Source organism: Sinocyclocheilus anshuiensis, unplaced genomic scaffold (genome assembly GCF_001515605.1).
Source record: "Sinocyclocheilus anshuiensis isolate Anshui unplaced genomic scaffold, SAMN03320099.WGS_v1.1 scaffold1241, whole genome shotgun sequence".
NCBI classification, from domain to species: Eukaryota; Metazoa; Chordata; class Actinopteri; order Cypriniformes; family Cyprinidae; genus Sinocyclocheilus; species Sinocyclocheilus anshuiensis.
The window spans coordinates 103,501-117,188 of record NW_015549644.1 but is presented as its reverse complement, the minus strand read 5'-3'; the positions used below and the strand labels follow the sequence as shown (position 1 = coordinate 117,188).

Genomic DNA, 13,688 nt, shown 5'->3' with positions numbered 1-13,688 from the left:
ATCTTTATTTCGTAGGCCCCTACCCCTTCGGGCTTATATAATTCAGCCAAATTTGTTAATGTTTTGACCTATGTCTGGTATGTGTGCACAAATACAATAAAATTATTCAACGTAATTAAACTAAACTATTAAAAAACTTGAGAAAGATTTTCTCAATTCAAATTCAATGTCATATTTCTGGCTCCATAAACCTTCCCAAAATACCATAATTTTACATAATTTTTTGGCATAAAAACCAAAAACCTAATTTATGTAAGAACATAAAACAGAGCGCTTGATCTGGGAAACATCTGTAGAAACATCTGATAAATGTCTTAGAAAAAGCAGATTTACATACATTCTAAATCATAAACATCTTCAAAACATCTATTTAACATCTGATAGGAAACGTCTTAGAGACATATTGCAGATGAACTAAAAAATACAAATCGAAAAAATACATCTTGTAGATGTAAATGCAGACATTAAAGGGGTCATATGATGTTGCTAAAAAGAACATTATTTTGTGTATTTGGTGTAATGAAATGTGTTTATGCGGTTTAAGGTTCAAAAAACACATTATTTTCCACATACTGTACATTATTGTTTCTCCTCTATGCCCCCCGCCTTTCTGAAACGCGTCGATTTTTACAAAGCTCACCGGTCTGAAAAGCGAGGTGTGCTCTGATTGGCCAGCTATCCGGTGCGTTGTGATTGGCCGGATACCTCAAGCGTGTGACGATATTACAAAGCAAAGGTTCTACAAAGCATGTGCAAACTTGTGATCGCAACTGTATAATATATCAAGGTAAAATAAATATTTCTATATTTCAAGGTTTAAATTAAATTCCTAATGAAAATGATTAAAATTAAATTTCTAATTAAATAAAAAACTAATGACTAATGACTATGTAATTAAATAAAAAAAAATGTTTGAATAAAATTAAACTGTAATTTAAAAGCTTAAAGCTTTTCTTTAAAAGGGTATAAAAAAATTCATAACCATACGAAACCTACATGAATACAAAGAGTACATCTTTAAGAACCATAACCCATAAATATTTGTACAAAATGAATCCATTAAATTGACAGTCCTAGTAGAATCACTATGGACTTTCGGCACAGATCTGCGACTCCTCACCTGAGAGAAGTTTCTGGCCCTCATCTTCACCTCCTTCTCTATCAGCTGCTGTCTATGTATCGTCTCCTCCTGCAGTCTCTTCTCCGCCTCCTCTCTTCTTCTTCTCTCCTCCTCTAGCATGAGTTTACGGGTCTGAGTCTCTCGTTCCTGCAGCCAAAAGAGGGCAGATGTTATTAGACAAGGCTGGGAGGCAAAAAAGCTGAATATGGTTACTGTATCGATTGTATACTGATATTATGACTTACTCTGGACTCTATGAGTCGAGCTTTCTCCAGTTGTGCCTCTTTCAACATCTTCTCCATCTCCTCAATCTTCAACGCATCCATACCACTGGCACTGTGAAACACATAAAACTTCAGTCAAAGTCATTAACTATATGTTTTTGAACCAAGACAGACAGCAAACATTTAAATACTCAATCGAAAGTTGCGCAACCGTTCAGTGATTTTACCCCTCGGTGATCTATTTGGTGAATGATGGAATGGAGACCAGTAGCGGTGAGACCGGTGGATTACGAAACATTTCGTCATATATGAAAATACAACTGAATTGCACATACAGTACAAGCATGAAAATCTGCCGTGAAACATGAAATGAAGCACATGTGGACTATAAACATAGAAAAAGAAAATGAGTAATGGATTCCTCTAGAGAAGAGTCCCAGACTAGCTTGAAGCTTTATAAAGACAAGAGTAAACAAACTGTATGAGAACATTTCAAGTAAACAAATTCTCTCCTGAGAGAGAAACAGCTGAAGGCCATCTGTTTACAAAGCCGTCATGCTCCAGTCCAGCTCCACTGCTCCACTGCTTCACTGTACTTTACAGGCTTTTGTTTACAACATCTTCACACATTCCCCATGATTACACTTGTAACTGAAGACAACATGTCAGTGTCAACTGGGTTGTGTGTCCCATTCAGAACTGAAATGAGAATGTCTTTGAAATTCAATTCCTGAATCCAGATTTGAATTTAAGAATATCTGAATCTAAAGTGAAATGGAATGACATTCAAATAAATTCATATTATGGCTGTAAGTGTAGTTTTTAATAATACACTTCTGTTCAAATGCTTGGGGTTAGTGATATATTTTTACTTTTTTTATTTTTAAGAAATTAATACTTTTATTTGGCAAGGATGCATTAAATTCATTAAAAGTGACATTTATACTTATTTAGACATTTATAATGTTACAAAATATTTCTTTTTCAAATAAACACTGTTTATTTGACTTTCTATTCATCAAAGAATCCTTTAAAAAAATCTAGCATGGTTTCCACAACTGTTTTTAATATTGATAATAAAAATGTTTCTTGAGCAGCAAATCAGCATATTAGAATGATTTCTGAAGGATCATGTGACACTGAAGACTGGAGTAATGATGCTGAAAATGCAGCTTTGCATCACAGGAATAAAATATATTTAAATAGAAAACACTTATTTAAAATTGTAATAATATTTCACATTATTACTGTTTTTACTGTGCATTTGAACACATGAATGCAGCCTTTATGAGCATAACTGTATTTTTCATTAAAACAAAATCTGACCATTGTGAGCATAAGAAACTTCTTTCAAAAACATTTTAAAATCTCTTAAACGCAAACTTTTGAACGGCAGAGTACACTTCATTTTTCAGTATGACTATGAGTTATTAAACATACGTATACTACATTAAGCAATTCCAGAAAAGTATGTCAATAATTAATATTAATTTTAATAATCAATAAATGAAAATGTAGATTAATTTTCTATATATGCATATACTGTACATACTATTTCATTATGTTTAGTAACTGAACTTTCATTTTGTGAACTCTGATGCACTTTATCCCCAACATTTCCCAGAATGCTCTAATTTACCCCAAAGTCTTTAAAATGGAGACAAACAATACAAAGCAGGCTTACCGTATAAATTATTAATTTTTTTTGCGTGTAGAAGAAAATCTGTTATGTGACTGCACTAAAATTCTTTGAATTACAATTAAGTGCATTTCTCTTCCTGTCATTCCAAATCAAATTCCACTCCAACATGCTCTGCAGCATGACCAATTCAATTCAAATCTACACTCATGAACTGAATTCTGAATTTCACTCAGCCCTGGTGTCACGTGCTGGTATTTGCACCTCATTAATTTCCACAACCTATAATTCCTTTCTCCTTTCTCCTCCTCATCTGTTATTCATAAATGTCAAATTCTGATGAAAGTATAACAGGACACTTAACTGCCATATGTACGTATAGTTTACACAAGTACAATGGATTATTCGTATATGCAGAGAGAGGGATGGTGAAAAGCAGAGACAAAAAAGTGGGCGCTCATTTATGACAGGAAGGGTGGATAAGCAAACAATAAAACTTCAGGCATGTGTTTATGGAAGACGCCTTTTTCGACTGTTGACATTTTTGCAAGCCCAATTAGTCCTATATGTGCTCTGAATGTCCTTGTTAAGTGGAAACTGAACAGACGACCATTTCAACAGAGCCTGTTTTACCCAGCAACAACCTACAAGCTTAAAGACGTGTCTTCACGCAGTCCGTTTAACCCAGAAACAACCTAATCTGTAGCCTCAAGCATCAAAGCCGTTCATTTGTTCTTTCCTTTTGTCAGGAAAGGGGGCGGGATGAAGCACGGCTGCTGCATTCTGATTCACAGAGTTACTACATGCATGTGAATTTATCTAAAATATACATTATTTTACACATTTTCACATGGACATAATATAATATAAATGTATAATAACAGACAGTATAACACATTATATTAATTTAAATATAAACATTTTTATATAAATATGATTTCTTATATAAAATTACAATATATATTACAGTTCAAACTGTTTGGGACCCGTAGGATTTTTTCAAATGTTTTTGAAAAAAGTAATAGCACTATTATGAATTACCTTAGAATTAAAAAAAAAAAAAATTATAATATTTAACCAGACAATACATATAGTGTTACATTAAAATGCAGTTACAAATATTGTATATTTTACAGAACATCAGTCAAATGTATGAAATAATACAAAACATTTTTTTGTTTTTGAAAGAAGTCTTTTATGCTCATAAAGGCTGCATTCATGTGTTCAAATATACAGTAAAAACAGTAATATTGTGAAATATTATTACAATTTAAAATATGTTTTTATATCAATATTTGAACATTTATTTCTGAGATGACAAAACTAAATTTTCAAAGCTAAAAATTCAAAAATTGTAATAGAAATCTTTTGTAACATTTTAAATGTCTAACCGTCACTTTAATTTAATACGTCCTTACTGACTCAAAACCTTTGAACAGTAGTGTTTATTAGAATTGTATATAAGATATAATATGTATATTACAAATACTTTTTATTGATATATTTAATGTAATATCATTTGTCATACTCAAACCCCTCACAATTACTGATAAATGCAATGTTTAAAATGAAAATAAATGAGTAAATAATAAATCTAATTTACGCTAAAGTGTCACTTTAGATGGCCGAACACCCTATGAAGTCCACTTTGAAGGCATTATTGGGCAAATTGGATCATACTCAGTGAAAGCCATTAAGCAGATGGTTGATCATTTAGCTTGGGACAGGCATGTGGAGAGAGACCACAGAGCTGCCACTAATTCCTGTCACAGAGCCATTGGCTAAGCACTCAGAGAAAGTGATTAAGGAAAGCACATGGAAATGTCGAACCTGGACATGTTGTCAGGAGAGCAGGCAGAGTTGTTTCCAGTGGAGATGCTTGTGTCCATGCTGTCCGAGCTCTCCAGGCTGAGGGTGTCATAAGGCTGTTCCCCAGAAGAGGGCGCTGTGTGATGCAGGATGGAGTGGTGCACGACTGGCCCCGAGGTTGAAGAAAAGGGACTGTTGATCTGCGTTTGAGAGCCATGTAGCGCCTCCCACTGGCACTGAGCCTCTACTGCAGCTTTCTGCTTCAGCTCGGCCAAACGCCTCCGCTGCTCCTCAATCACTTGCTGGCCTGATGTAGATAAAAAGCATATATGAAAGTAAAATCCACAAATAGGATATGCAGTGAACTAAATGTGTCCAAAACTGAACAAGCTAAGCATTTTATAGGTCAAATATAGCTGCCAAACCCTCCTTTAGACTACAAAGTGCTTTGAAACCCAAGTGACTGCACATCCATTTAGGATGGCATAGTTTGCCCATAATTTGCTCCATCATGCCTCACACATACACATATAAATATGCAATGTATGTGCGCTGAATAAACAGCCCAAGCAATACCTCTAAATCAAGATTCCTTTGTACGCTACAAGTCAAAACTCCACTACTCATTCTTTATTATATTTTTGAAAAGTATTGGAATTATGTTAACATGAATAAAATAAAAAATTAAAATTAATCTAAAAACTAATGAAACTGATTAAACTAATTAAACATTTATGCTCCCTGCGATTTTAGATAACCACAATAAAATTTAAAATAAAATAAAATAAAATATTCCCAGTGATTTGGGAATTATGTAGAAGTCATAAAAAGTTTACATATTAAAAATGAAAATTAAATATAAAAAACCGAATTAAACTGATCTTATATTAGAGATAAAATAAAATATTCCCCATGATTTGGGAATTATGTAGAAGTCACAAAACGTTTACATATTAAAAATGAAAATTAAATATAAGTTAGGTACAATTAGGTATGATTTATATTTGCATAGAAAGTAATTTCAAAATATAATTTAAAAAATAATAATAAAATGCTCCCTGTGATTTGGGAATTTTATAGTAACCACAAAAATGTTAACAAATTAAAAATTAAAATCAAATGATTTAAAACTACAAGGTACAATTTATATTTGCATAAAAAGTCATTTCAAGCCTTTAAGTATAAGCCTTCATAAGGTCATAAGGTTTTGAGATCGCCACAAACAAATTCAGGTATGTATAGCTTTTGACTGATTTGAAACTACAAGATTATCACTGATATCATGATTCAATCCATGCACAGCTATGCCATCAGTGGAAAAAAACTTGGTAAAAGAACATTTGGACACAGGCAAGACCGTTCCAATGGGGGTGGAAGTGCACAAAATGTTGAGTTAGAATTAATGAGGATGCTGATTACGATGAAGGGCAGTCCAATGCTACTTAGAGCTCGCTCTACCTGTGGGACTGTCCATACTGGAGGATGACTCAAACATGGAGGGCAAGAATTCTGTTTGAGGGCAAGGGACAACAAAAGATGATTGATGATCAAAAGTTAAAAGACAACTAAGGAAGACGCCCAAAGAAGAAACTGGCATCCAATGGTCACTATGAATATGGAAAATAAAACTGATGTGGAAATAAAAAAAAAAAAAGCATGCGGATTTGGAACGACATGAGGGTGAGTAAATAATTACATTTTTGGTTGAGCAACTCCTTGAAGTTTGATGGCTCATCAGCCATAAATGGCTGATGAGCCATCAAACATTAGTTTAAAAAATGTTTATCTTACAACCAGCTCTGAAATGTCAGCTGTCAAGCTGCTGTGTTTCTCATTACCTTTCTGCTGAAGAGCCAGCTGCCTTTTGGTCTCAATGTCCTGCAGGGTGGCTGCCAGGTTGCGTGGGAGACTCCCGGTGCTGTTGGCTACCATCAGAGGACTCTGGGTAAATAAAACAAACTATTATTTCCACCAGCATATTTAACAATAAAGGAGGGAGATAAATGACTACATTAAATGATGTAGGAGATTCTGATAACTGCACTATTTACCATGGCAGGGCTGTAAAAGAGAGAATTTACCCTGGCACGATGCTCACATAGTCTCAATGCAGTATTTACCCTGGCAGGAGTGTTACGTCCCAGTGTAGCTGTAGTGTATGTGGGGGACAGACCAGCGCTGATTTTCGGTCTCAGTGATGATTGGCTTGCATCACTGTCCAGTCGAGAGCGGTACACCTGCAGGTCAGAATGATTCATTGTGAGTCGAAGTATTGCTTTTCATTTTACTACTGTAAAACTGAGTTATTGTTTACATCAATAAACATAGTAACTCTAAGATTTAAAGTTGTAGTTCAACACAAAATTCAGTTCCCCTTCAGGAAATCACGCTCTGTCTGGACGCTTAGGGAACGCCTCTGCATGACCACGTTCTGAAGCATGTGTGGAATCAAATGGAATGGCGAGACGTCATAGGCTGGATGACGTAGCGACCATGAAGCTTAAAAGCATGTGCGGTGGAAACAGTGTCAGCTTCTGTTTCTTCAGTAAGCACTCTGTGTCTCTGTCTGTCTTGAGAACTTGTGTTGTGCCAGTGGGCTAACTGTCTGCTTTGTGAGTGGCTCTCGCTACATACGTTCCGCTCCACTCCCGCCAGGTACTCTTCGAGGAGGGTGCTTTGGTGAAAGTTCCTCGTGGCTTGGGTACCCTTCTGCCAACTCAGAGCGGCGGCTGCGGTCATGGGGATCGCAAATGGATCTGGTGGAGGGGTTGGAGATGGGCTTGTCCCTTTCTTTACCCTCACCCACCAGATCTAGTGCTCTTTCTCAGGGATCGGAAGCATGCTCAGCAGTTTCTTCCCCCCGGGGAGAGGGCTCGATGCTCCACCTGTCTTCCTGAAGAGGTTGATGTGGTGGGCGTCGACGAGGATGAGACTGCAGACTCGCTACCCCAGTCCATCCAGTACGAGGAGCTGCTGGAGGTAAGGATTTGGGCGGTGGCCAAGCTTAACATAAATTGGCCCGCCAAGAAACAGGATGAGCATCCTAAGAGCAAGTTGGGCAAATGCTGGGGCCTTCGGTTTTTCCCTGATCTTCACACCGAGGTTTCTAGATCGTGGGGTAAACCTTTTTCAGCCTGCATCTTCAGCCATGCAGTGATGAATTATTCTAAAATCGTGGGGCAGAGGGAGCACGGCTATGGGGTGATGTCTCGAGTAAAGCAGACACTTGCGAGCTATCTGTCTATCCGTCTTAGGACATCTTTGGCTTTGGTGGGTAAAGCGTATATGGCGGCAGGTCAGGCTTGGGCTTGTCTGCACACCATGGCAGTGTTGCAGGCTTACCAAGCCGTCCTGCTCAAGTACCTTTGATGAGGGTGAGGAGGTGAAGGTCGATGGCATTAAAGAACTGCGTCGGGCCGCAGACTTGTCTTTCCAGGCTACCAAAGAGACAGCTAGACCCATTGATCGGTCTATGGCAGCCTTGGTGGCTATGGAGAGGCATCTGTGGCTGAACCTGTCCGAGATTAAGGACAAGGACAGGTTCTTCCTGCTGGACGCCCCACCTACTGGCCTGTTCGGCGGCGCAGATAATTCTGCCGTCAACAGGTTTCAGGAGGCCAAGAAGCAGGCGGCGGCGTTCCAGCGGTTCCTTCCTCGCCGCTCTCATGTCCTTGGGGCTGCTGGGTGGGAGCAGCCTGCACACCTGGTCATCTGCTTCAGGGCACCAAGTTGACTGTTTAAAGTACACCAGAAGTCTCGAAAGACTGATTCCCTTAGTAGACCATCTGGCAGCATGGAAATTTGTCAAACATGTCTCAATGGGTCCTGCTGACTGTAGAAAGAAGCTACAGAATCCAATTTGGTTCTCATTCGCTTCAGTTCAATGGGGTCATTCCCACTCTGGAGATGTTGGCCATGTTTCATGCACTGAAACACTTTCTCCCAGACCTAAGAGGCCATCATGTGCTTGTTCGCACAGACAACACATCGGTGGTCTCTTACATCAACCACCAGGGGGGTCAGCGTTCGTGTCCCCTATACAGGCTGGTGCATCAGATCCTTTTGTGGGCCAAGGGAAAACTCCTCTACTTGAGAGCAGGTTACATCCCTGGGCACCTCAATCAGGGAGCAGACATCCTGCCGAGGCAGGGGCCGAGGCCTGGGGAATGAATTCTGCACCCCGAGGTAGTGAAGCAGATATGGAGGGTGTTCGTACAGGCCCAAGTGTATTTGTTTGCATCTCAAGAGACATTGTCCACTCTGGTTCTACCTCACACATCCAGCTCCTCTAGGACTGGATGATATGGTACAAACGTGGCCGAGGCTGCAACTGTATGCTTTCCCCCCGATTGCTCTGTCTGGTCCCGGGAGTTCTGGAGAGAGTGCGCCGGGATGGGGTTCGTCTGCTACTAGTAGCCCCATTCTCACCGGGCCAAGCATGGTTCTCGGACCTGGTGCCCCTTCTCGACGGCTTTCCTTGGGAGATTCCCATCAAGAGGGACCTCCTCTCTCAGGCAGGGGGGCTCCATCCTTCGCCCCTACCCAGAGTTATGGAAACTATGGGTGTGGCCCCGGAGGGGGCACAGCTCATAGATTCCAGTCTATCAACTGAGGTTGTTGAGACCATATTCCAGTCCAGAGCTCCCTCCACGAGGACACTGAACTCCTTGAAGTGGAACTTTTTCACTTCTTGGTGCGGCAACCGTCAGCTGGACCCAGTCAACTGCACGGTTGGTTCAGTGCTGGAGTTCCTGCAGGAACGGTTTACTGCAGGGTTAGCCCCCTCCACCCTGAAGGTGTATGTGGCAGCCATAGCTGCTTACCACGCCCTATGGGTGGTAAGTCATTGGGGAGAAACACGCTGGTCCATCCCGCTTAAGTTTGTCAGGTTTTACAACCTCGACATTGGAGCCACTCCTGGCTCCTCTGTTCTCTCGTCCTAGCTGTGTAGTGTTCCACACTAGGCAGGGATTTGTAAGCATGGCGGAGTGGGTATTCTCGTTCCCAAAGCATCCAGACGCAGCGTGAGTTCCTGAAGGGGAACATTTCTAGGTTTCGTATGTAACCACGGTTCCCCAAGGGAATGAGACGCTGCGTCTCATTGCCATACTTCCTGCATCTCTGCAAACACTTCCTTCACTAATCAGAAGCTGACGCTGTTTCCACCGCACATGCTTTTAAGCTTCCTGGTCACTGCGTCATCCTGCCTATGACATCTTGCCATTCCACTGGACTGATTTCACACGTGCTTCAGAGTGTGGTCACACAGAGGCATGCCCGAAGCGTCCAGACACAGCATCTCGTTCCCTCGGGGGAACGATGGTTACATACGTAACCTAGAGATGTTTTCATTTACTCAATGAAAATCTGAATGTGAGCATGAGCAAATATGATTTGAAAGCTACAGTGGACGGGAATATGTTCAGTGAGGAAAGCCATCAAATGGTTTAGGTATGACTTATAGCACACAGTTTCGAATAAATTAAGTGAACTTGAGTGAACTGCATCTTTAACATTTGTTTTTAATTATATCAGCATTGTTAAAATGTTAAACAGGACACACTGCTTTATACTGAGAGATGTAGAGATGTATACAAGAATGTCCCATACATATTTGTAATTGTGATAATAATTATCAAAAAAATAAAGCAAAAAAAAATCCTGAGCCTGAACTTTTTTCCCGGGGGCGGGGGCAGCACATGCAAAGCATGCAATTACTGTGGCAACTTTAACATTTGAAAGGATACTATGGCAAAGTTATTGCTTTCTTTATTCAAACTGATTTTTTTTTTCATGAATATATGGTTGACCTGAAGAATGAAAGCTGTATCATACACTTGGAAAATTATGAGCTATATCACCACTTATCAACACTAAGGGTGTGACAAAACACTTAGCTCACGAGATGAGACAAAATACAGATACTTGGTTCACTAGAATGTGACAATATTTTAATACTTATTAATATTTTAATAAGAAATGTTCAATAACAAAATATTTGTCTTTTAATTACAAAAAGTAAAACAATGCAGTGTATTTAGAAATATTTTAACTAATCTAGGGCTGTAACTAATAATTACTTTGGTAATCAAGTAATCTACTGATTATTTTGACAACTGAGTAATCTGATATTTTTTAGTAACAAACAGACCTAAGTGAAAACCAGGCTTTAGTATGACTATTTATATATAAACTAACGATGAGGCAATAATAATTGGCTCAAATAAAATATCAAAACCAAGAAATTACATGATTGTATTGAACAACACTGTTAAAATACATAATGTAATATGCCTATACATAATATGAACATAACCAACTTAAGTACATTATGTATTATAACAAATACCTGCAGAGGGCACCAACGGCCTGGTGATGTTACACTTTAGAGCGTGACTTATAAATAGGTTGATGTATTCTCCTGTGTTGGCAAAGGTTTATAAATGATTTACGTTACAAATCTAGTAAGATAATGCACACTGTTTTTACATTTGAATGTTAAGCAATTCAAATTCACAGCATACAGAGGAAGAGTTTAGCCCCTTTCACACATACAGTCTTTACTGGTATATTACCGGTAAGTTACCATTAAGAGATGAGAGTGAAAGCTGTGCTCCTCTCATACCACTGGTAGGCGAACTCATGGACTCGAAAGTGACATCAAATCAACAAGATTTTTTTTTTAAATGTAGGATTATTTTTTTCCGCAGCCAAACGCTACACGCCGGAGATCCGGCACGGTGCCGGAGAACTTTAAGCCCTAAATAATATATGCCTTGTGCCTTGATTTTAACTCAAGACTATAAGGGCACTTTCTGTTGATACTACCATTCAAACTTTGGGGTAAATAGCATTTTTTTTTAATTTAATAAAAATTTTTTTGATGGAAATTCATTCATTTGTGAGGGATGCAGTAATTTGATCAAAATTGACAGTCATGAAATGTATAATGTTATAAAAGATTTCTATTTCAAATCAATGCTGTTCTTTTGAACTTTCTATTCATCAAAGAATCTTGAAAAAAATGTACCATGGTTTCCTCATAAATATTAATGCTGATAATAATAAGAAATGTTTCTTGAGCAGTTTTCTGAAGGATCATGCGATACTGAAGACTGGAGTAATGACTGCTGAAAAATTCATCTTCATCAACACAGCAATACAATACATTTTAAAATATATTAAAATAGAATACAATTATTTTAAATTGTATTAATATTTCACAATATTACTGTTTTTACTGTGTTTTTAATCAAATAAATGCAGCCTTGGTGAGCATAAGAGACTTCAAAAACATTTAAAATCTTGACAACCCCAACATTTTGAACAGTTGTGTATAAAGTTTAACACTTCACTTCAGAATCCATTAACAAACATGCATGACCAGTAAAAAGTTGCTTTGTGTAAAAGAAAATTTTACTTGAAAATTTAAATTCTGCCATCATTTACTTACTCTCATATCTTTCAAAACCTGAATTACATTTTTTTTCATGAAGTACAAAATTAGTTATTTAGCAGAATGTCCAAGCTGCTCTTTTACATACAATAAAAGTGAATGGTGACCATGTCTGTCAAGCAAGATTATAAGCATAATTGCTTCAGTATGTTCCTCACACCTAGCTGTCATAAAAAAAAGGCACTCTTCGGTGTGAACTTGAGTATAAATATACACATTTTCTGCCCCCATGTCTTGAATTTGTGATCATTCTGAATGTATTTTAATAACGAGGCATTTTGGTAAGCTTTTTTCTGCAAGTGTCTGAGCAAACGAGCGTGTCTGATTTCGCTCCCTTGGTGACGTGGCAAAGGGTTGATTTCGCAAGCGACAACGGTGTACCAGCTCTAACGCCATGGCAAAAGTTTGAGCAAAACATGCTAACTGTTCTGTCTTTGGCTGCACAGACAAGCACAGAACACTATTTACAGTCCCAGCCTCAGAGGAGACGAGAGAAGTGGATTTATTGATTTATTTAATGTATATTGCTCCTGCCACACAGATCTAAAATAAACATTTGATTTATTTCCCAGCTGTTTACGTTCACAGACATAACCGTTCACATTTTGTAACTCGTGTGTTTTTAACGTTTCTGCTTCCACTCAAAATAGGCATTTTAAAAATGATATAATAAATGATCTGTGGAGTATTTTGAGCTGAAACTTCACATACACATTCTGAGGACACCAGAGACTTATATTACATATTGTAAAAAGGGGCATACTATGTCTCCTTTAACAATTATTTTGATTTATTACTAATTTTTTATTATTTTAAAAAGTAGCCTGCTTATATAATTTAATAAAACTGCATAAAATAAATTTGATATAAAATTTATATGAAAATATAGCTATGTGCAGCAATATTGAAAATCGAGGATGCAACGCATTGTGATATTGAATTGAATCGAATCGTTGACATGATAATCATAATCGAATTGAATCGTGAAACCAGTGAAGATTCACACCCCTATCATATATTAAATAATGTAAGACAATTTTTTATGCATTTTCACATCCTTTTTGAAACTTGATAGCCTCTGGTCCCCTCCCACTCTCGTTTTAACGGAAAACAGCAGCTTGGACATTCTGCTCAACATCTCCTTTTGTGTCCCATTTAAGAAACAAAGTCATTCAGCTTTGGAACAACATGAGGATTAGTAACAGAGTAAACACTAACAGAATTGTAATTTTTTGGTGCACTATTCATTTAACAAAAGGAATCTGCTATAGATGGTTCTCCACACAACAGTACAACAACAGAAGATTGAAACCTTGAGACCTTGAACAACAGTCAAGAGCCAAAAAAAAGAAAAAAAAATTATATATATATATGGCACTTAAGCAAAACACCCACAAAAACAAACTTACTTAGACACGTCAATATAAAAGAGTCCTATGA

At 37.9% G+C, this 13,688-nt stretch overlaps 1 protein-coding gene across 1 annotated transcript in view; it reads right to left on the bottom strand.

Moving 5' to 3' along the window:
- The window catches only part of LOC107659918 (pleckstrin homology-like domain family B member 1), a 91,510-nt gene that overhangs the window by 12,636 nt on the left and 65,186 nt on the right, over positions 1 to 13,688 (bottom strand). The window contains exons 18-22 of the mRNA XM_016449019.1: positions 6,913 to 7,029; positions 6,631 to 6,733; positions 4,814 to 5,099; positions 1,366 to 1,456; positions 1,121 to 1,267 (exon numbers count right to left, since the gene is read on the bottom strand). Of these exons, the coding sequence (XP_016304505.1) occupies positions 1,121 to 1,267; positions 1,366 to 1,456; positions 4,814 to 5,099; positions 6,631 to 6,733; positions 6,913 to 7,029 (744 nt within the window). The remainder of the gene's footprint in view (positions 1 to 1,120; positions 1,268 to 1,365; positions 1,457 to 4,813; positions 5,100 to 6,630; positions 6,734 to 6,912; positions 7,030 to 13,688) is intronic.